At 42.8% G+C, this 22,446-nt stretch overlaps 1 protein-coding gene across 1 annotated transcript in view; it reads right to left on the bottom strand.

Moving 5' to 3' along the window:
* Window positions 1-22,146, bottom strand: part of LOC126158346 (agrin-like) — a 566,092-nt gene extending 543,946 nt beyond the window's left edge. The window contains exons 1-2 of the mRNA XM_049916436.1: window positions 21,978-22,146; window positions 4,246-4,365 (exon numbers count right to left, since the gene is read on the bottom strand). Of these exons, the coding sequence (XP_049772393.1) occupies window positions 4,246-4,365; window positions 21,978-22,146 (289 nt within the window). The remainder of the gene's footprint in view (window positions 1-4,245; window positions 4,366-21,977) is intronic.
* Window positions 22,147-22,446: the final 300 nt, after the last annotated feature.

The following is a 22,446-nucleotide window of genomic DNA, read 5'->3' as shown; positions in this document are numbered from 1 at the left end:
GCTGTGACTATGTCTAGCTCTTCATAGCGGTACAGGGTTTCGCAATATCAGCAAACTCGGGCTGCCGGCTGTGGATCAGTGGCGGTGCGAGGTATCTTTGGCTTGCTCGGTTGTCTGTTTGGTGGATGGCCCAGTGCGAGGAATGTGAGTACGAGCCCTGGACCTATGTCTGGCTGGCAACGTCCGGCTCTGGCGGACAAACATTGGCTCGGTTGCTAGGAGCGCCGATCAGTGCTGCTGGTACACCCTCTAGCATGCGGGACTGTCAGGAGCGAAGGCGGATGCGTGGTGGAAAACTTCACTATAGAGGACGCCAACTCGAAAACCTGTCGATTCAACGACCAGCCTGGTGGGACGGCCTGTGTTTATAATAGCCAAAATTGATTTTTGGTGGTGTGGCTGACGCAAACGTCATGCGGGCCGTGTGCCGAAGCGTCACTGATTTCGGCAACCGGCTCGTCACCGCCCAACAGGCAGGATGCAGCGTGTAAACGGGTGCCGTTGCGCAATGCCGCCGCAGCATATTACGGCAAGTGGCTGCCTGTGTCAACCAGCCCTCCTGTGTTAAGCTCGCGCCGTTACGCGTAGCTGAAAGTCTACTTTCACAGGTACTGGTGCAAAGAGTAGATGCTTCTGAAAGTTTTTGTCGATGGTTATGATTACAGAACTGCGAAGTCTTCAGTTTGGCTAGGTCACAGTGGCAGCTACTTGCGGATCTACTGAGAAGAACAGTTCAAAAAATAGTATCTCAAAATGCCCAGACATTGCTAAATAACAAAATAAAAGCAGCAACCACAAGCCAGAAGTTCTCATACTGATGAAGTCTGCCAGCAACAGAGGGTTCTCATAACTTTATCACGTATGACACGATCAAACACCCAGAAGAATTATACCGAAACGGACTTCCGCTGCTGTTATATAGACTGCAATCTTTACATCATGGCTTACCATGTCAGCGCTCGTATCAGACCATCGGCAAAAGCGGAGTTTACTTTCGTCCTCTGCTTTACAGTGTTCAAAAGTACGTTCATAATAAATATATTATATCGTGCAAACGACGATTTTTAGGTTCTCATATGGTACTGAAAAGGATTTACCACACGTTCCCTCTTCATAATTTTCTATTCGAGCATTTGTGATCCAGAGTTCCTTATTTCAGATTTATACATTTCCTCTTCTTCATCTTCCTTGAAATTTTGTATCACCTACATGCGAACACCCCACAAACTGGGAACAAATTACACCCATTCCAAACTAGTTATCGCTGTGTCTCTTATTATATGTTAAACTTGCTAATTACCATTAATATCGACCTGGTACAACTTTTAATTGTCACTAAATAGAACAGTGGGTACGTTTAGTTGTAGTAGTGACTGTTCACTTGGTGGTTTTGCTAAATGGCAACAAACTTCTGCAAATGATCCCTGGAATCACAAGCAGCAAGAAATGTCATATGGACGTATTGTCGGAAATACTTTCCGAGGGTGGTACTTCCAGTTGACAGCGGAGATCGAAGATCTTCGGCAGTGACCTCGTTATCAACAATAGGCAGGCGACACGCTAACAGGGGGTGAGCCAGGCAGTTTTGTGCAACATTTTCGTCGATGGCTGTCACTACCAGTGTCACTTCTAATGTGTGCACGCTTTTTGCCTCTGAAGTAACGTTTTTGTCGCTGGTTTGTCACGCAGACCACCCTGGTGCTCATATTTCTGTCATTCATTGAATACAGAGACGAGGCTACCTTTACAGAATTTCAGAACCTGTGGGCTATGGAGGATACCAATGATGGAGTGACCGTGGACAATGAGCATCGATTTAGCCTCAACGCTCGGAATACCAAGAGGGGGAGGGGAGAGGTTACTTTATGCCCTCCTTTTGAAAATATTGTAATCTAGCAATGTGCTTTATATTTTAAAATTTTGGAGAAGTATATGTTGTTATCGATGATGTAATATGTTTTGTAATTGTTTCAATTTTTTGGTAAAACTAAACCCAAAAATTGGTCTTACTAGTGAATATGACTTTTTGCAACAAATGTCACATTAATATTTTCAGGATCAGGACCGTTCTTGCACATCTATACATATTTAAAAGTATTTTGTGAATAAAGGCCAACGACAGTTAACGAAATTTGTATTTTTCTTAATTTTTTTGTGGTGGTCATAAAGGACCTCTCCCCATGCTGAACACATTATGGAAAATGCATTGGTATTGTTAAGATTGTGATAGAGGATATTGTCAGCTTCTGGACAGCACTTGTTCATCAGTAGCTGTTTAAAAGGTATATTGTTAATAAAAATCAGCAGCAAATAAAGAATTTTTTTAAATTTTTTGTGGTGGGCATAAAATAAACCCTCTGCCCAATCACCTGCCATGGAGGTACGCGTCATGAAAAATTCGTTGGTATTGCTAGGGTAACTGCCGACCGTCTCGTGGGACCAGTTATCCTTCTACGACGTCACAAAGGTGAACCATATTTGCATTTCCTGCAGGTTCACTCTGACCATCCTTCTCTCCTTGGTGGTTCAAAGGACAATGTCGCTACTGCATTACAGTGCTCCACTTCAAAGCCCTCTTGAGAGTGCAGTTAAAACATTGGTATAGATAGAACATTCCTATTTTCTGGTGTATTCTCAAATGTGCTTTCAGTAATTGGAAACTAGACTGTCTACCTCCCTAGGAACGCATTTCCGGCCAAATGTGCGCATGGCCATTTCTGCTCCTTATCGTCTCAGTGGTAGTTTGCTGTAGTTTGTCCCCATTTAACAAAATCATCCTGTGTAGTTTTGATAGAGCTATGAGTATATACCGCTATAATGGAAAAACGGGTATGTACTATTGTAGTAAAACTACGGGCACACAATATTTTAGTTGAGCTGTGTGTGGACTGAGGTGAAAAAAAAAGTCATGGGATAGCAATATGCGGATATACAGAAGGCGGTAGTATCACGTACACAAGGTATAAAAGAGTAGTGCATTGGCGGAGCTGTCATTTGTACTCAGGTGATTCATGTGAAAAGGTTTCCGATACGATAATGGCCGCACGAAGTGAATTTAAAGACATTCAAAGCGGGATGGTAGTTGGAGCTAGACGCATGGGACATTCCACTTCTGAAATTTTGAGTGAATCAATATTGCGAGATGTATAGTATGAAGAGCGTGCAGGGAATATCAAATTTCAGATATTACCACTCATCACGGACAACGCAGTGGACGACGGCCGTGATTTAACGGCCGAGAGCAGCGGCGTGTTTGTAGACAGACAAGCAAAATTGCGTGAAATAATCTCAGGAATCAATGTGAGATGTACGACGAAAGTGTCCGTTAAGAGAGTGCTAAATTTGATGTTAATGGGCTATATAGCACCAGATGACCGACGGAGTGCCTCTACTAACAGCACGATATCGCCTGCAGCACCTTTGTTCGGCTCATGACCGTGTCGGTTGGACCCTAGACAACTGGAACATCGTGCCCTGGTCAGATGAGACCCAATTTCAGTTGGTGATACCTGCCGATAAGGTTCGAGTGTGATACTGACCCTACGAAGCCATGCACCCAGGTCGTCAACAAGGCACTGTGCAAGCTGGTGATAGCTCCATAATGGAGTTGGCTATCTTTACATGGGTCATTGACTGAGAATTGTTATGTTCGGCTACTTGGAGAGACCATTTGCAGCCATTCATGGACTTCATGTTCTCAAACAACGATGGAATTTTTGTGGATAACAGTGACGTGTAACTGGTGTGATTGGTTTGGAGAACATCTGGACAATTCGAGAGAAAGGTTTGGCCATACAGATCGCACATTGTGAGCCCCGTCGAACATTTATACGGCATAGTTGGGAGAGGTCAGTTGGTGCAGAAAATCTTTTACCGGCAACAGTTTCGGAATTATATAGAGGCAGCATGGCTCAGTACTTCTGCAGGTGACTTCCAACGACTTGTTGAGTCCATGTCACGTCGAATTGCTGCACTCCACCGGGCAAAAGGAGGTTCGGAACGATATTAGGAAGTGTCCCACGGCTTTTGTCACCTCTGTTTTCATTAGTAATAGAGCTGTGATGATGTAAAGTGATAGTAGTGAAACTGGATATTGTAAAGTTGGGAAACTGGGTATTTTAAAGTTGTGGTAGAGAAACTGGACTTGTGCAGTTGCTTGTAAAGAGCTGGTGTTGTGCAGAGCCGTAGGTACAGTTTAGCAGAGCTGCGAGTGCACACAGTTGCAGTAGGTGGGCGAGTACGTACAGTTGTAGTAGAGCAGGATGCCCGAAATGAGGACGAAGACGACGAGCAGCAGCACCAGCAGGAGCAGCAGCATGGTGGGCCGCCACCAGCCCGCGCTGCCGTCGCTGCTCGCCTCGGCGCCTGCGACAACACCACACCACGCTGCACACTTTGTCAGCTACGCAAGTCTACACATTTTATTGTACAAGCACCACAAAGTTGGTGAATTTACTGTCCTGCATCTAGTTCAAACAGTATGTCTTCATTGAGGAGTCCTACATGGTGAGCACAAAGCCTTGCCCTGATTATAAAAACTTATAACAGAATAACCGCTTGACATAATAAGTTACATTTGATGCCGTTACATAGGTTAGTGTTGCTAGTTTTTTAAGACCACTTACGTTTGTAAACCTCAATGCGTGCTCCCTTGGTAGCTCAGAGAATGTCGAAGCGGTATTCCAGTTTCCGCCAGGTGTTTCGTAACATGTGTTCTGTGATAGTACCCACGGCAGCTTGTCTCCTAGGCTTCAGTTCGTCGACGTCAGCAACTGGTGTGACGAAGACTCTGTCCTTGATATCGCCTCAGAAGAGAAAGTCAAGAGGCGTAATGTGTGGAGAGCGGGATGACCAGGGTGTTGGACCGTTCCTTCCAATCCACCGGTTCGGACATTACTCCCCTCTCCAGACATTACGCCCCTTGACTTTATTTTTTCTGGGGCTATACCAAGGACAGAGCCTTCGTCACACCAGTTGCTGACGTCGACGAACTCAAGGCTGATACAAGCTGCTGTGGGTATTGTGACAGAACACATGTTACGAAACACCTGACGGGAACTGAAATACTGCCTCGACATTCTCCGAGCTACCGAGGAAGCACACGTTGAGGTTTACTAACGTAAGTGGTCATAAAAAACACTAGTAACACTAACCTATGTAACGGCATCAAATGTAAATTATTCTGTCAAACAGTTATTCTGTAATAAATTGTTATAATCAGGGCAAGACTTTGTGCTCACCCTGTACCTAATAAAAGCATACGGAAGAGACATATGTGACACTACTATAACGTTGTATCATTAATACTAATTTTAAAATTTCAAAATTGTGTATACCATTAGCCCATACATCTATTCAGTGCTGTAACGGTAAGTGGGCCTGTTAACACAAGCATACATATTGGAACAATGGCGATAAATATCAGTGACAACAATAGTTCTTATCCAGTCACAAACTACCTGAACTATGGCTTGAGATTACCTACTACAGAACACAACTGAATCAGAGGAGCATACTCAGTCTATTTGTATGGTAGGCACAAAGTTGTAATGTATGGAAAGAATAGCATTGAACTCCTTGCATTCAACACTGGAGTAATCCATTGTCAATAGCACATACAATTCTGATGAAAGTATCACAACAAAAATTAGGTATTATAGTACATATGTGGTGTCTGTTGTTTAGGACATATATGGAAGTGCAGACATCATTTTGATGATGCAGCCACTATGAATCAACACAAAAAGGAATTAAAGACATTAACTGCCAGTGAGCATTGGTTTATATCAATGGAGTAAGTTGAAAATTTGTGGTAGGCTGGGATTCAAACTCAGGTCTCCTGCTTACAAGGCAGATGTGCTGACTGCTACACCATCCAAACACAGTAATGACCACAACCGCACAGACAACCTTAGAATACCTCCCACCAGACCCAAATTCTCTGCATATACTTATTACAGTACATCATATAATTATTATATGAAAAGTATGGTACCCTATAAAACTGGTTCACCATCTAGCCTCTGTCTTCTTGGCAAAAAAAATCTATTCTTATTAACAGATGCACAACCATTACATCACATAAAACAAATTCGTACACTACGTTGTAAGTATTTAAATGTATTATGTAATAAACATGATATCTTGAATGTGGTCACTGCTACAATACGTATATAGCGTTGACGTTATAAATTATCAAGAAGGTATTGTTGGAAAAGGCCTAGAGACACGGGAAGGCTCCAGCTGGATCACACCACGGTCAGACAGAGATTCTGTAATCAGACATTGATTATAAGCCGTACACAGGGGAAGTAAATACTCAGTCATACTGATGAAAAGTAGAGTAAATTTTAAGAGAATCGCCCAGAAGAATGAGATGGTAAAGAAGAATGACACTGAACTATAGTGGAATGATGATATTGCTAGAATGACTGCAAAAGGCACTTCAGTTGAATGGGAGTGGGACATCTCTCAAATCGCAGAAGTTGGACAGATAAGGATAGGCACAAGGAAGAATCCTTGGATAACAGAAGATATACTTCAGATGATCGACAAAGAAGGAAGTACAAAAATGCTCAGCAAAAGAGAAGTTCACAGTAGTATAATTGAATTACGAATGAAATAAGCAGTAAATGCAGGAAAGCTAAAGGGAAAATTCTGCAGGCAAAACGTGAAGAAATCGACAAAGACATAGTCGCCTGAAGGACAGTTTCAGCATAAGTCAAATTAGCGTTCGGTGAAATTAACAGCAAAGGCGTCAAGAAAAAAGCAAAGGAGCATTTGCACTGCTAAACGTAGAGAACAGACCGGATATGTGGAAAGAGTATTTGGAAGGCGTCTATGAGAGGCAGTATGTGTCAGACGACGAGATAAACTAAGAAAGGGGAGTCGATACGGAAGAGATAGGGGACGCAATATTAGGGAGGGTATAACAGAGTTTTCAAAGACTGCCGATGAAATATAGTGGAAGGCATACCTAACATTGCTTCGCAGTTTCTGAAATTATTGGAGGAAGCGGCAACCAAATGACTATTCAAGTTATTTTGTAGATTCTGTGCGTCTGGAGACCTACCATTAGACTTGCCGAATGCATGTAAGTGCGAGAACTATTGTACAGCCAGATTATGGGCTCATTCATCTAATTTGCTATTAAAATTAATACACAGAAGAGTGGGAAAGAAAACGTGGATTTGTTAGATGATGATCAGTTCGGCTTTTGGAAAGGTGAAAGCATAAGAGAGGAAGTTATCACGTTGCGCTTGGTAATCGAAAAAAGACTAAAACATCAAGATACGTTCACAGAAAAACCATTCGTCAATGTAAAGTAGTCCACGATGTCCGGAAATTTCAGGAAAATGGGTGTATGCTAAAAGCAAGAATGGTACTACATAACATTAAAAAGAAACGAAAAACGCAAAGAATGGAAGAACGAAGTAATCGAATCACTAAGGCTGTAAGACAGGGATGCAGTCTTTCTCCTCCATTGTTCAATCTATGCATCGAAGAAGCAGAGACGAAGTTAAAGGAAAGGTTCACCTGTCGGATTAAATTTCAGAGTGAAAACGTATCACTGATGAGTTTCGCTCATGACTTCGTTATCCTCAGTGAAAGTTAAGAAATGCTACAGAACCAGATGAATGGAAGGAACGTTATAAAATATGACAATAAAAATTTGTGCTGGACCGGAACTCGAATACGAAATTGCCACTGACGAGAACGGTCGCTTTAACCTCTTTGTCTATCGCTGCTCTACTCACGGTCAGACACAGACTGCCACATGCCGTCGTTCCAGCTTCACAACCCGTACTTATACAGACATTATGTAATTCCCATACAGGCGAGACATTATGTAATTCCCGTACGGGTGAGCACATTTTTATTTAACTCGCTGTCTGATACTGTCGGATAAATACGATATTGCAGTGCTTGTGTTGTTAAGAAGAACAATGCCCTGTTCTTAACGACACAGGCATTGGGGCCTCATTTCATATCGAATATTATAATGACACACGCTATGCATTTAACGAAAAGTGAAGAAAAACGACAGTAATGAAGTGTAGCAGGAATGAGACTAGCGATAAACATGGCTGGCATTACAGTTGTTGTGACCACGAATACTAGATGCTTATATGGATATGGTGTCTGTTCTTTCGGACATGTCTTCTGTGCCCTCGGTGGCTCAGATGGATAGAGCGTCTGCCATGTAAGCAGGAGATCCCGGGTTCGAGTTTCGGTCAGGGCACACATTTTCACCTTTTCCCGTTGATATTTACCAACGTCCATCAGCAGCTGAAGGTATTACTATATAATTCTAATTACGAATACTAGAAGTGAAGGAATTCTCTCACCTTAGAAACAAAATAGCACATGACGGACAAAGCAAGAAGGATATAAAAAGCAGAATAGCACAAAGAGAGCATTCTTTGCCAAAAGAAGTCTACTAGTATCTAAGGTCGGACTTTGTTTGAGAGAGAAATTTCTGACAATGTACATTTGAAGCGCTATACGAACGTGAATCGTGGACAGTGTGGAAACTATAAAAGGAGAGAATCGAAAAGTGTTTGGGACGTGGTGTTGTAGAAGGATTATGAAAATAAGATGGACTGATAAGAAAAAATGAGGTCCTCTGCAGAATTGGCTAGTACGGGAAAGCGTGGAAAACTTTGACAAGAGGGAGCGACAGGATTATAGGCCGCATTAAGATATCAAGGAATAACGTCCGTGGTAGTTGAGGGATCTGTAGAGGATGACAAGTGTAGCAACCAGTTTTGACGCCAGGTAAACGTGATGTAGAGCACGCCACTTACTGGACGCAAGTAGTGTGATAAATGCTCAGCCGTAGAGAATACGCGACTATTACAATAATACATCAGTATGATATATGTTTAGATGTTATAAATAGAGAAAACTACGTATAATATAAAAGAAAGATGTATAAAAGATACAGAATGAATACAACATATTTTTTATAAAAATGGCTCCCACAGAATGTAGCATAAAATGAATAAACCGATTATGAATGGGAATAATGATAAAGGAAAATAAAATCAAATTCTTACTTAGGTAATGTAGCGTACAGGATTCTGCAAAACAGAATAGCACCGTCTTCCGTGCTATTAATAACGAGGTACAGAGTTCGTAAAGGAAAGAGAGAAACAACGTTTTCGGTATGTAAGTGAACGGAAACGTGAACCAAAACATCATATAATTGCGAGAAATGGCTTAAAGTCGTTAAAGAAGCTTTTGTTTGTTAACTGTAGTTGTTCATTTAAGATGAGGCAGTCGTAACTGGCGGTATGTCTAAAGATCTCAAGTTCTTCCAAGACATCTTCTCTCTATGTAGAATCGTCATTTCGTCTACTCGTTTTGGATTGTATCCAGATGTTAATAAATGCTCCGCGAAAATAGAAGCATGTGTTCCTTATATCTTATGTTAAATGCCCTACCGGTTTGCCTTTAATAAAAGTTATGAACCCTCATTAGTGAAAAAAATTTTCGAAGCGAAAACTAATAAAAATTACTACTCTAGTTAACTGTCTGAATTGGATTGGATATAGAGGAAAATGTGTTTCGATACTTCACTTAAGTAATGTATCACATAGGATTCAGCGTCAAGAAATACGGGTGTAAGGTTGTTTTTTCCACGAATAACAATCTACAAAAAAATTTAACCCATAATTCAAAAACTTCAGATGAACCTTTAAATGTCTGAAGAGTTCACAAAATTCTTGCGGATACGCTTAGCGGTACTGAAACCTGGTCATGGATTATACATAAACTTGTGCAAACCGGTTGGTTGTATATTTTATTTATTGACATACTATTATGTTCCTATTACTGTTTACTCTCGTGTTCTCTTTCGTAGCTTCCTTATTCAATCTGAACTTTTGTTCTTCAGATTTGACTTCGTCATACTTGCCATACACTTTGCTGTCTACTTTAGTACCTATGTTAATCGACTGCTACTTTCTTCTTCTTCCGCACCTAATTTCGTTGATTCGTTTTTAACGTTGTATAACTTCTTGTTGTTAGCTTAATTATCACAAAGCAAATTTCTTATTTCCCACTGAAGAACCGTTTTAAGGTTTTGTCCACATATTGCATTAAAATTCCCAATTTTTGTATAAACTTGATTTATTTTAAAAGAATATCTTTATTTTTGATGAAAACCATTGCTGTTGTGCCTCAAATTATGTTAATAACAGTTATACATGAAATCGTAATTTGTATTTTAAACGTCCGATTAGTGAGAACCGCCAAGTGCCACATAAAAGAAAACTTTCTGGCTTTCAAATATTGATTTAGACGTTGCTCTGTAAGTACTTTCCTATTTCATCATAAAAGCCTCAATAAACTGTATTATGTCTACAACTTAGATGTGCAAATAAAACGTATCTACCCATATCCGGATCCCGCTCCAGCAGCTGCCAGGTCTGGGTGCTGACGAGTCCTCTCCATTTGGCTCGGTCATCCCACCACCTTTCTTCCTCCACTTGCTGCCAGGTCACACCTCTCCTTTCCACAGATATTCTCACTCCCATTTTCCACCGTCTTCTTGGGCGCCCTCTAGGTCTTTTCCCATCCATATTTAGTGCTTCCATAATTTTGGGGAGTCTCTGCCCATGCATCCTCTTAACATGCTCATACCATCTTAATCTCTTTTTTTTTTTCAATTTCTTCTCTCATACTTTCTTGTTTAAGGTCCTTTCTAATCTCTACATTCTTTACTCTGTCCATTCTTGTTTTTTCCTTAACTGCTCTGAGAAATTTCATTTCCCATGCTTGCAGTCTGCTCCAGTCCCTTACTGTCTTTGTCCATGTTTCTCCACCATAGGTAACAATAGGTAAGAAATATTTCTTATACATAAGGAATTTTGCTTTTTCTGAAACTTCCTTATTCCAAATCAGGTGTTTTATTGTTTGATAGAAATTGCCTCCCTTCTGTAACCTCTTATTAATTTCGTTAGTTATTCTTCCATCCCTAGACATTTCGCTCCCTAAATAAGTGAAACGTTCTACCACTTTGAGGGGTTCTCCATTCAAGGTAATATTTCCGTTGATCCCTTTCTCTCTTCCAAATACCATTATTTCACTCTTATCTTTATTTTTGATGCATACCTTTTCATTATTTCCTTCCACCCATCAAGTTGTAACTGTACATCTACCTCTTTATTACCCCATATTACCATATCATCTGCTAAAATCATCTTTTTGTCGTTTTCTTTTACTATATCTTTAACTGCCCTATTCATTCCTGCACATTAAAAAGAGCAGGAGATAGAATACCTCCTTGCTTAAGTCCTTGTCTTATTTCGAAGTATTCAGTGTTCCCCAGTGGTGTTCTAATTCTACAATTGTATCCTCTGTACATTGTCTTTATTACATTAATTTATCCAATTTCTATATCTATCCCGTTCATTTCTTCCCAGAGTCTTTTCCTGGTAACTGAGTCATATGCCTTTTCTATGCCTATAAAAACCATTATCACACTTTTGTTATACTCCCAACTTTTTTCCATCAGTTGACGACTAGAAAATAACAGGTCGATCGTGCTTCTTCCTTTCCTAAACCCATGCTGTTCTTCACTCAGCTCCTTTTCTATCTTTTCACTTACTCGATTTAGTACAATTCTTTCAAAAATCTTGGCTGTATGACTCATAAGGGTTATTCCTCTGCAGTTTTTACAAAGTCTTTTATAGCCTTTCTTGAAGATGGGAACAATGTCTCCTCTTCTCCAATCGTCAGGTATTGTACTATTTCTCCACACACTTGATAGCACTCTATACAGCCACTGCATTCCCACTGGACCTGCTGCTCTTATTATGTCCACTGATACTTCAACAGGTCCTGGGGATTTCCCCCATTCATCTTCTTCAAAGCTATTTCCATTTCTTCCAGTGTAATATGTCCTAATTCTGCTTCCCAACTTCTCTCAATTTCTCCTTTATTTGTTGTTTCCTCGTGTACCTGCTTCTTAGCGTTTAACAGTTTCTTAAAATGTTCTTTCCAGAGATCTTTCATAATTCCTGGATCTTCAATCACGGTACCGTCCTCTGTTTCCATATTTACTGGTACTTCAGAAGCCTTCCTTTTATTTTTCATCATTTTATAGAACTTTTCTTATTGCTCTTCACATCTTCTTCAAGTTTTTTTGTAAACTCTTCCCATGCCTTTTTCTTTGCTGTTTCCACTATTTCTTTGCACCTCTTCTTTTCCGCTATATGTCTTCGTCATTTTTAGTTTTCCACCACTTTCTCCAAACTCCATTTTTCCTTCTAACTGCTTGGATTGTGGTATCATCCCACCAACTTGTCTGTCTTACTTTTTCCTTTCTAGATGTTCTACCACATACTTTTTGTGCTGCTTCTACTAAAGTGTCTTTGAATAAACTCCATTCTTTTTCTACATCGCAGAAAACTTGTTTTAGAAATTTTTGTGTGATTAATTCTCTGTGCTTCTCAGCACGTTCTCTCTCCTTCAGTTTCCAATCCCATATCCTCACCACTTTCTTCTGTTTTTTATTTTTCACATACTGATTTTTTCACATACTGATTCATTTTCCATTGTCCCACCAAGAATCTATGATCTCCATCAGCACTCACATTTGTTACTTTCTCTCCTCATTCCCTATCTACTAGAATACAATCAATTACACTCTTGGTTCTTCTATCCTAACTGTATCTGGTGGTGACATGACTTTCTCTCTTCATAAAACAGCTGTTTTTTTTTCATTCCATTCCTCTGGCACAAATCCAGGAGCCTTTCCCCTTCTTCATTTCTGCCTCCATATCCAAAACATCCCAACACTTGCTGAATACCTTTCTGTCTTTGCCTACCTGTGCATTAAAATCTCCCATCACTATATTGGCACTCTCTATAAGGTTTTGTAACTCATTTTCAAAGTCAATCTTCTCTTCTTCGCTACATACCACTTGAAGTGCATAAATCTAGATTACTTTTAGTGTTTGTTTTTGGAATCTCAAGTTTAAGATTATGATCCTGGCTGATACATATCTCACACTTTCAATACAGCTTTGTACATTCTTATTCACCATCACTGCCACACCATTTCTTCCAAACCTGTTATTCCCACTCCAGTACAGTATTCTCCCTCCTCTCAAATTCTTATTACCTTTTCCCTTCCACTTTGTTTCGCTTAATCCCAATTATCTAACTTTCTCTCTGTTAGTACATCTGTCATTTCTTCCATTTTTCCATTGAGGGTTAATATATTAAGGGTGCCAATATTTAGGTTATTTTTTAGTCCAGTTGGTTTCATCTTCTTGTACTGATGAATATTATCAGGTCTCCTGTCATTCGCACCAGTGCTTGAAGAAGCAGTGGGGTCAAATCCTGAGTGGTTCGTTCCGAGGCTCGTCTGTGTTTTGAAATCCATATATGAAAACTTTCCTACTGGCTTGCTAGGCCTAACGCAAGAAACGATTTTCTGTTGGGGTTGTCTCCCTTAGCCTTTGGAGTTTCTCCTCCACTACAAGGCAGTGGTTCCCTTCCTTATTTAATCCCCAGAAAGGAGGGTTGCCTCATGTGCCAGCAACGCCGTCCCGAAGTCTCCCTTCTCCGCCGTCGCTGCCATTAAGGTCTTCACCCGTAACCCTGGGCATGGGTTCCGTGTTATACCCCACGGGATTGGGTCCCTATCACTCCGGCCTACTGAAGTGTAGGATGCCCACCCCCGCGACGTGGACGCGCCAGACAGGAATTACCCCAGTGGAGGAATAGGGAAGGGCATCCTACCTACCTGGAGCCGGGTTAGTGATTGTGTATGGTGCCACAATCAAAGGTGCAAATAAAACCCACATGTGCAAAAGAAAAAAATAGTGTAATATTTCATGACATCCACTGAAGACAGCTTGTAAATAAGGCGAAACGCGTCTGGGTGCAAAATGAAGTAAACTTAATTTGTAGCATGCAAAGGCTTTTCACTTTTGAACTACTACAATTCAATTAGTATGTTGCAAAATTCAGTTGAAGTAAATTTTGTCGGACCACAATTAAAACGGGAAAAACAATCAATGTTCCAACAGCGACTTACTTACTATTGCTGGTAACATTGGTAATTATTCCTGTTTTCCTCTTAGAAACCAGTATTTTAAAAGAAAAATTAAAACAACTAACTGTGTCAGTTTTTTTAGTTTCTTTCACGAAGCGCTTCTAAGACCTACACACTCGTCGTCAGGAGGATCAATGGGTTACATCAGCATTTCTTTTCCTAGGATATAGTCAGCTGTATGCTTTACGCTTGACTTCAGTTTTTATTATTACTTATTATTATGTCAATTTTAATCATAATGCTGTATGACCCAGCAAACAGCGCGCTGTATATCATTTATATTAGCGAATATCGCATAAACACAAAACAAAAACAAATCAGAGGTCTTACAAGCATACAAGGTTTTCTCTTCTATACCAGTACGTTTCTTGATGTGTTTCTGTTTTGTGTTTACGTGTGGCATTCAGCGATACAAATTTTTACGTATAACGACGTGCACTGTGCTTTTGCTGGGACTTTGTGTAGATAATTTCGTAGTTCTTAATAATGTATGATAACAAGTGACTCACAGTAACCACATCCAGGAAAAGAAATACTGATTTAAACCTTTGATTCATATTAAGATAGGGATATCGCCCCACTAAACACGTTGTGGAATAAAATGAAACTGACTGACGCAGATAATTGCTTTGATTTGTCTTGTTTATCATAAACAGTCGCAATTTCCATATTACAATCCGATATTGACGAAATACAAACTAAATTGTTGTTCTTCATCGGCGAGAGCGTAAGTTTTCAATTTAAGTTACTTCATGTTTACACACCCTTTCACCATAAGAACATCGTCCAAATAGTCTGTTTTAATGTGTTCATGTACTCAGTCATAATACTTCGTATCGAGGAAACCAACTGTTTCCGGACCTATGTTTATGAAGATTATTTGCTTGTTTCACTGTCCTCTACTAACACCTTTCATTTGTGCCTATAGTAGTCAAACGCACTGTACGTTGTGATGTAATCAAGCCTGATACCCATTCTGAAGACACTGATACCACTTGATAAGTGGAAACGTTGGAACAAAACTATATTAACTAAAATGTATTATTTTGTGTATAACTGTTTATGTTTTATGAGGATTTTTTTTAGTTATTGTTTATTATTTTGAAGTTATAATATGAAAATCTCAAAATCTATTGTACCAAGTTATGCCAAATTTTTTCTCAATTAATCGGAGCAATATTTTTGCCAACTATTTAAATCATTTAAACCTGTTTGTCTCAAATGTTATCTTTGTGTTTGGTCTTGTTGGCACTTCGCGGGAAGAGTGGTTGCATGATGGAGGGTTGGACAGATGGTTGTATAAGATAGTAATGTTTAGTTGCGGAAAGATGAATCACGTGGAAACTTGTGTGAAACATATCTTGCGAACCAGTTGTCTACGATTTTATGGACGCAGAAGCCTCAAGAAGAAACTGTTTTATTTGATGTTTAACAAATCTTCAACTCGATAACATGCAGTTCAAATATTATATTTCTTTGTACAGACAAACCTGGAGACCTAAGACATGCTATGAAAAGAAGGCGACGAGGCCAGCTTCAAGACAATCAGGTCAATAACAAGTTATATTTCAGTGAAGTGAACATGCCCTTCAATGACATTTCCTCCAGGATAATGACGAACGTCTGCTGTAAGGATGTTGTTAATGTGATGCGTTAAAAGCTACACATGTTTGGGAGGCTGCTTCTGTGTCTACCTATTTAAAATGTATATGAAAATCACAACGGAATTAGTCACTAAACTTTAAGATTTTTGTTAATTTTTTAGCTTTTTATTATTAAACTGCGTTTCGGAACTTCACTCCACGAACAGATGGCATATCAGGTATTTAGTACCGATGCATTGCTCCTGAGAAACCAACGATGGCAGCGAAGCTACGAAATGAACGTAAAAAATAAAAAACGTAGATATTTAGTGATTGGTTACGTTATGCTTTATTCGTTTATAATAAAAATCACTTATGTTGTCAACGCAACAGGAATCTTTCGTACCGCTAGACCCGTACACTGGATCACTTCCCATGGGGAAGAGGGAGGTGGGGGGGGGGGGGGGTGGAGCGCACGCAAATCGGTAAACTAGTTTTACCTAGTGGTGCCTTTTTTTACGTATTACAATGTAAATACAAATTCGAACAATCTTTTAATAAATCAGACAGACGGACAAGAACTGAACCGCTGTTTTCATTCACCTTAAATGATCCACAAAAGTGTTGACAGCTCAAATTTTCGCAAAACTACTGGATAAATATTTCTTTAATTTACAACAGTGTCACTGCAACGCCAGTCTCACACAGCGTTCAGTAGAAAATCAAATGCTCTGAAAAATTCGAAGAAGCTATCAGAAGATTCCAAAGTAAGGTCAAATCGTCGAAGGAATTAAGCAAAAATGTTAATTCTAACGTTTGGGTTCACATTAACATGTTGGGTAATGGACAGCTGTGCCAATCTACTCAGCCTGTCGAGTGCAAGTAATTTTTCAATCGATTCACGCAGTTAAAACTTTACTCACAACTACAGGTTGATTCAGGAAGGGCACTAAATATTTGAAACAGTGTTGTGTTCGAATGTTTTCTAAGTGAAAGGCATTTATTTACTTGACACAAGTTTTCGAACAAAGACCTTGAGTGTATTCTCTTCGGTTCCGAAGTAGCCCAGAGGTAGCCATATTGCACCTAAATTTTTCCTTGTAGTGCTAAGTATGGCACTGATACTGGAGGCAAAGCAACCTAATTAACTCAACCCCATTCTTGGAACACCTGTTTTGAGCTACACAGAAATCTTTACGCAAACAAAGATTTAGTAATGTTATGTAACTGTTCACCATCTACTTTGCTTTACAAGCGCTGAAGCCACATATAGTTTCGTGAATCTTCCTCTGCTCTTATTCACCAACTTCTTTGCTCCTGAAACTGCTTTCACTTGACTTTCAATCATTATCAAGAATGAACAACGCGAAGAAAACATTTTGGTACTAGTATCTAGCATAAGCCCAGACATGTCGGAGGCGGGGAGTGGCACCGGCTCCTTGAGCCACATCCCCCGTCCCCCCCCCCCCCCCCCCCCCCCCCCGTGCGTGCGGGCCTACTAACTGACAGACTTTTGATAACCGTAGGTTGTTCTAACCGGTAAATGCCCCACTGTAATGATTTCTTGATTGTTGTCGCAGCTCAAGAATAGAATATACACTCCTGGAAATTGAAATAAGAACACCGTGAATTCATTGTCCCAGGAAGGGGAAACTTTATTGACACATTCCTGGGGTCAGATACATCACATGATCACACTGACAGAACCACAGGCACATAGACACAGGCAACAGAGCATGCACAATGTCGGCACTAGTACAGTGTATATCCACCTTTCGCAGCAATGCAGGCTGCTATTCTCCCATGGAGACGATCGTAGAGATGCTGGATGTAGTCCTGTGGAACGGCTTGCCATGCCATTTCCACCTGGCGCCTCAGTTGGACCAGCGTTCGTGCTGGACGTGCAGACCGCGTGAGACGACGCTTCATCCAGTCCCAAACATGCTCAATGGGGGACAGATCCGGAGATCTTGCTGGCCAGGGTAGTTGACTTACACCTTCTAGAGCACGTTGGGTGGCACGGGATACATGCGGACGTGCATTGTCCTGTTGGAACAGCAAGTTCCCTTGCCGGTCTAGGAATGGTAGAACGATGGGTTCGATGACGGTTTGAATGTACCGTGCACTATTCAGTGTCCCCTCGACGATCACCAGTGGTGTACGGCCAGTGTAGGAGATCGCTCCCCACACCATGATGCCGGGTGTTGGCCCTGTGTGCCTCGGTCGTATGCAGTCCTGATTGTGGCGCTCACCTGCACGGCGCCAAACACGCATACGACCATCATTGGCACCAAGGCAGAAGCGACTCTCATCGCTGAAGACGACACGTCTCCATTCGTCCCTCCATTCACGCCTGTCGCGACACCACTGGAGGCGGGCTGCACGATGTTGGGGCGTGAGCGGAAGACGGCCTAACGGTGTGCGGGACCGTAGCCCAGCTTCATGGAGACGGTTGCGAATGGTCCTCGCCGATACGCCAGGAGCAACAGTGTCCCTAATTTGCTGGGAAGTGGCGGTGCGGTCCCCTACGGCACTGCGTAGGATCCTACGGTCTTGGCGTGCATCCGTGCGTCGCTGCGGTCCGGTCCCAGGTCGACGGGCACGTGCACCTTCCGCCGACCACTGGCGACAACATCGATGTACTGTGGAGACCTCACGCCCCACGTGTTGAGCAATTCGGCGGTACGTCCACCCGGCCTCCCGCATGCCCACTATACGCCCTCGCTCAAAGTCCGTCAACTGCACACACGGTTCACGTCCACGCTGTCGCGGCATGCTACCAGTGTTAAAGACTGCGATGGAGCTCCGTATGCCACGGCAAACTGGCTGACACTGACAGCGGCGGTGCACAAATGCTGCGCAGGTAGCGCCATTCGACGGCCAACACCGCGGTTCCTGGTGTGTCCGCTGTGCCGTGCGTGTGATCATAGCTTGTACAGCCCTCTCGCAGTGTCCGGAGCAAGTATGGTGGGTCTGACACACCGGTGTCAATGTGTTCTTTTTTCCATTTCCAGGAGTGTATTCTACATCTACGAGGGCAGTTCAATAAGTAATGCAACACATTTTTTTTCTCGGCCAATTTTGGTTGAAAAAACCGGAAATTTCTTGTGGAATATTTTCAAACATTCCCGCTTCGTCTCGTATAATTTCATTGACTTCCGACAGGTAGCTGCGCTGTACGGAGCTGTTAAAATGGCGTCTGTAACGGATGTGCGTTGCAAACAACGGGCAGTGATCGAGTTTCTTTTGGCGGAAAACCAGGGCATCTCAGATATTCATAGGCTCTTGCAGAACGTCTACGGTGATCTGGCAGTGGACAAAAGCACGGTGAGTCGTTGGGCAAAGCGTGTGTCATCATCGCCGCAAGGTCAAGCAAGACTGTCTGATCTCCCGCGTGCGGGCCGGCCGTGCACAGCTGTGACTCCTGCAATGGCGGAGCGTGCGAACACACTCGTTCGAGATGATCGACGGATCATCATCAAACAACTCAGTGCTCAACTTGACATCTCTGTTGGTAGTGCTGTCACAATTGTTCACCAGTTGGGATATTCAAAGGCTTGTTCCCGCTGGGTCCCTCGTTGTCTAACCGAACACCATAAAGAGCAAAGGAGAACCATCTGTGCGGAATTGCGTGCTCGTCATGTGGCTGAGGGTGACAATTTCTTGTCAAAGATTGTTACAGGCGATGAAACATGGGTTCATCACTTCGAACCTGAAACAAAACGGCAATCAATGGAGTGGCGCCACACCCACTCCCCTACCAAGAAAAAGTTTAAAGCCATACCCTCAGCCGGTAAAGTCATGGTTACAGTCTTCTGGGACGCTGAAGGGGTTATTCTGTTCGATGTCCTTCCCCATGGTCAAACGATCAACTCTGAAGTGTATTGTGCTACTCTTCAGAAATTGAAGAAACGACTTCAGCGTGTTCGTAGGCACAAAAATCAGAACGAACTTCTCCTACTTCATGACAACGCAAGACCTCACACAAGTCTTCGCACCCGAGAGGAGCTCACAAAACTTCAGTGGACTGTTCTTCCTCATGCACCCTACAGCCCCGATCTCGCACCGTCGGATTTCCATATGTTTGGCCCAATGAAGGACGCAATCCGTGGGAGGCACTACGCGAATGATGAAGAAGTTATTGATGCAGTACGACGTTGGCTCCGACATCGACCAGTGGAATGGTACCGTGCAGGCATACAGGCCCTCATTTCAAGGTGGCGTAAGGCCGTAGCATTGAATGGAGATTACGTTGAAAAATAGTGTTGTGTAGCTAAAAGATTGGGGAATAGCCTGGTGTATTTCAATGCTGAATAAAGCAACCCCTGTTTCAGAAAAAAAATGTGTTGCATTACTTATTGAACTGCCCTCGTACATTTACGTGAGTACTCTGCTATTCACAATAAAGTGCCGGGCAGAGGGTTCAATGAACCACCCTCATGGTGTCTCTCTACCGTTCCACTCTCGAACGGCACGCGGTTAAAAACGAGCACTTAAATTTTTCCGTGCGAGCCCTGGTTTCTCTTATTTTATCGTGATGATACTTTCTCTCTATGTATGTGGGTGCCAACAGAAAGTTTTCGCAATCGGAGGAGAAAAATGGTGATTGAAATTTCATCAGAAGATCCCGTCGCAACGAAAAACGCCTTTGTTTTAATGATTGCCACTACAAATCACGTATCATGTCTGTGACACTATCTCCCCTATTTCGCGATAATACAAAACGACCTGCCCTTTTTTGTACTTTTTCGATGTCATCCGTCAGTCCCACCTGATGCGAATCCCACACCGGACAGCAGTACTCCAGAATAGGGCGGACAAGCGTGGTGTAAGCAGTCTCTTGGTAGACCTGTTGGACCTTCTAAGTGTTCTGCCAATGAATCGCAGTCTTTGGTTTGCTCTACCCACAATATTATCTATGTGATCGTTCCAATTTAGGTTATTTGTAATTGTAATCACTAAGTATTTAGTCGAATTTACAGCCCTCAGATTTGTGTGAATTATCGTGTAATCGAAATTTAGTCGATTTCTTTTAGTACTCATGTGAATAACTTCGCACTTTTCTTTATTCAGGGTCAATTGCCATTTTTCGCACCATACAGATATCTTATCCAAATCATTTTGCAAGTCTTTTTGATCATCTGATGACTGTACAAGACGGTAAATGACAGCATCACCCGAAAACTATCTAAGAGGGCTACTCAGATTGTCTCCTATGTCGTGAATATAGATCAGGAACAAAAGAGGGCCTATAACACTTCCTTGGGTGTCGCCGGATATTACTTCTGTTTTACTCGATGACTTTCCGTCTATTACTACGAACTGCGACCTTTCCGACAGGAAATCACGAATCCAGTGCACAACTGTGGCGATACTCCGTAGGCACGCTGTTTGAGTAGAAGACGCTTGTGAGGAACGGTGTCGAAAGCCTTCTGGAAATCTAAAAATTTGGAATCAATTTCACATTCCCTGTCGATAGCACTTATTACTTCATGACTATAAAGAGCCAGTTGCGTTTCACAAGAACAAGACGCTTCTGAGGAACGGTGTCGAAAGCCTTCAGGAAATTTAAAAATATGGAATCACTTATTCCCAGCTGGCTATGTAATTTTTCGGGAAGAGGAAGGTCAACAGAAAAGACAAGATTTACATGCTACGCCTTGTTGATGGCTGCGAGCAGGACTTTTTTTCCCATTAAACCAGCTGGGCGACCAGCCGCCAATGGTTAGATGGCTGGTCCTTTTTTTTATCACAGAAAATACTTTTAAGATATACCTATCAAGGTTTGCTGGTCTTTTGGCCATCGTGAGTGGCCGCAAGATAGTTAACTTCCGGCCGCCATCGATGTTGCTCATCCCTGCCACGTGGAGGAGGACTAGTGTCTCGCTTTTTGCTATTTACTATTGGGTATTAACAAATTGTGGCAACGGCCTTGCCGCAGTGGATACACCGGTTCCCATGGGATCACCGGAGTTAAGCGCTACCGAACGTGACCGGCACTTGGATGGCTGACCATCCAGCCGCCATGCACTGTTGCCATTTTTCGGGGTGCACTCAGCCTCGTGATGCCAACTGAGGAGCTACTCGACCGACCAGCAGGGACTCCGGTCAAAGAAAACCATCATTAACAACCGGGAGAGCGGTGTGCTGACCACACGCCCCTCTTATCCGCATCCTCAACTGAGGACGACACGGCTGTCGGATGGTCCCGATGGGCCACTTGTGGCCTGCAGACTGAGTGCTTAATTAACAAATTTTTTTGACATAGGTTTTTCAGATTACTAACACAGCACAGGAAGCAGGACAGTGTGGTGCGCGCTTACCTGCTCGTGGTTTGCAGCAGCAGCAACAGCAGCAACACGAGCAGCAGCCGCCGCCGCCGCCGCCGTCGTCCTTGCTTCCGGCGCCGCCTCCGCCCCTGGCTGCTGCCTCCGCGTCGGGCACGCTGTGGCTCTTCTTGAGCACGGCGGAGGCGGGCGCGTCCCCGTCCATGCTGACGACGACGACCGCGGCGCGCGGCCGGCCTGCCACCGCCGCCGCCGCCAGGAAGCCGTCGTCGTCGTCGTCATCCTGGCCGCCGCCGCCGCCCCCGTAGCCCGCGCCGTGCTGCGAGTACCAGCCGGGCAGCCGGCCGCGGCCGCGCGCATCCGACACCGTGGTCGCCACGGCGATCACCACCAGCCGCCTCCGGGCGCCGACTCCCTATTTGTCACCGCCTGCCAGGTCCCACTCTCCACCGTGTTCATCGAGACGAGTCCAGACAGGCTGTCACTTGCCGGCGTCACACCGTGA

Source organism: Schistocerca cancellata, chromosome 2 (genome assembly GCF_023864275.1).
Source record: "Schistocerca cancellata isolate TAMUIC-IGC-003103 chromosome 2, iqSchCanc2.1, whole genome shotgun sequence".
Classification (NCBI taxonomy): domain Eukaryota; kingdom Metazoa; phylum Arthropoda; class Insecta; order Orthoptera; family Acrididae; genus Schistocerca; species Schistocerca cancellata.
Note: the sequence above shows the minus strand (reverse complement) of the source record. Positions and strands in the feature narration are given on the sequence as shown.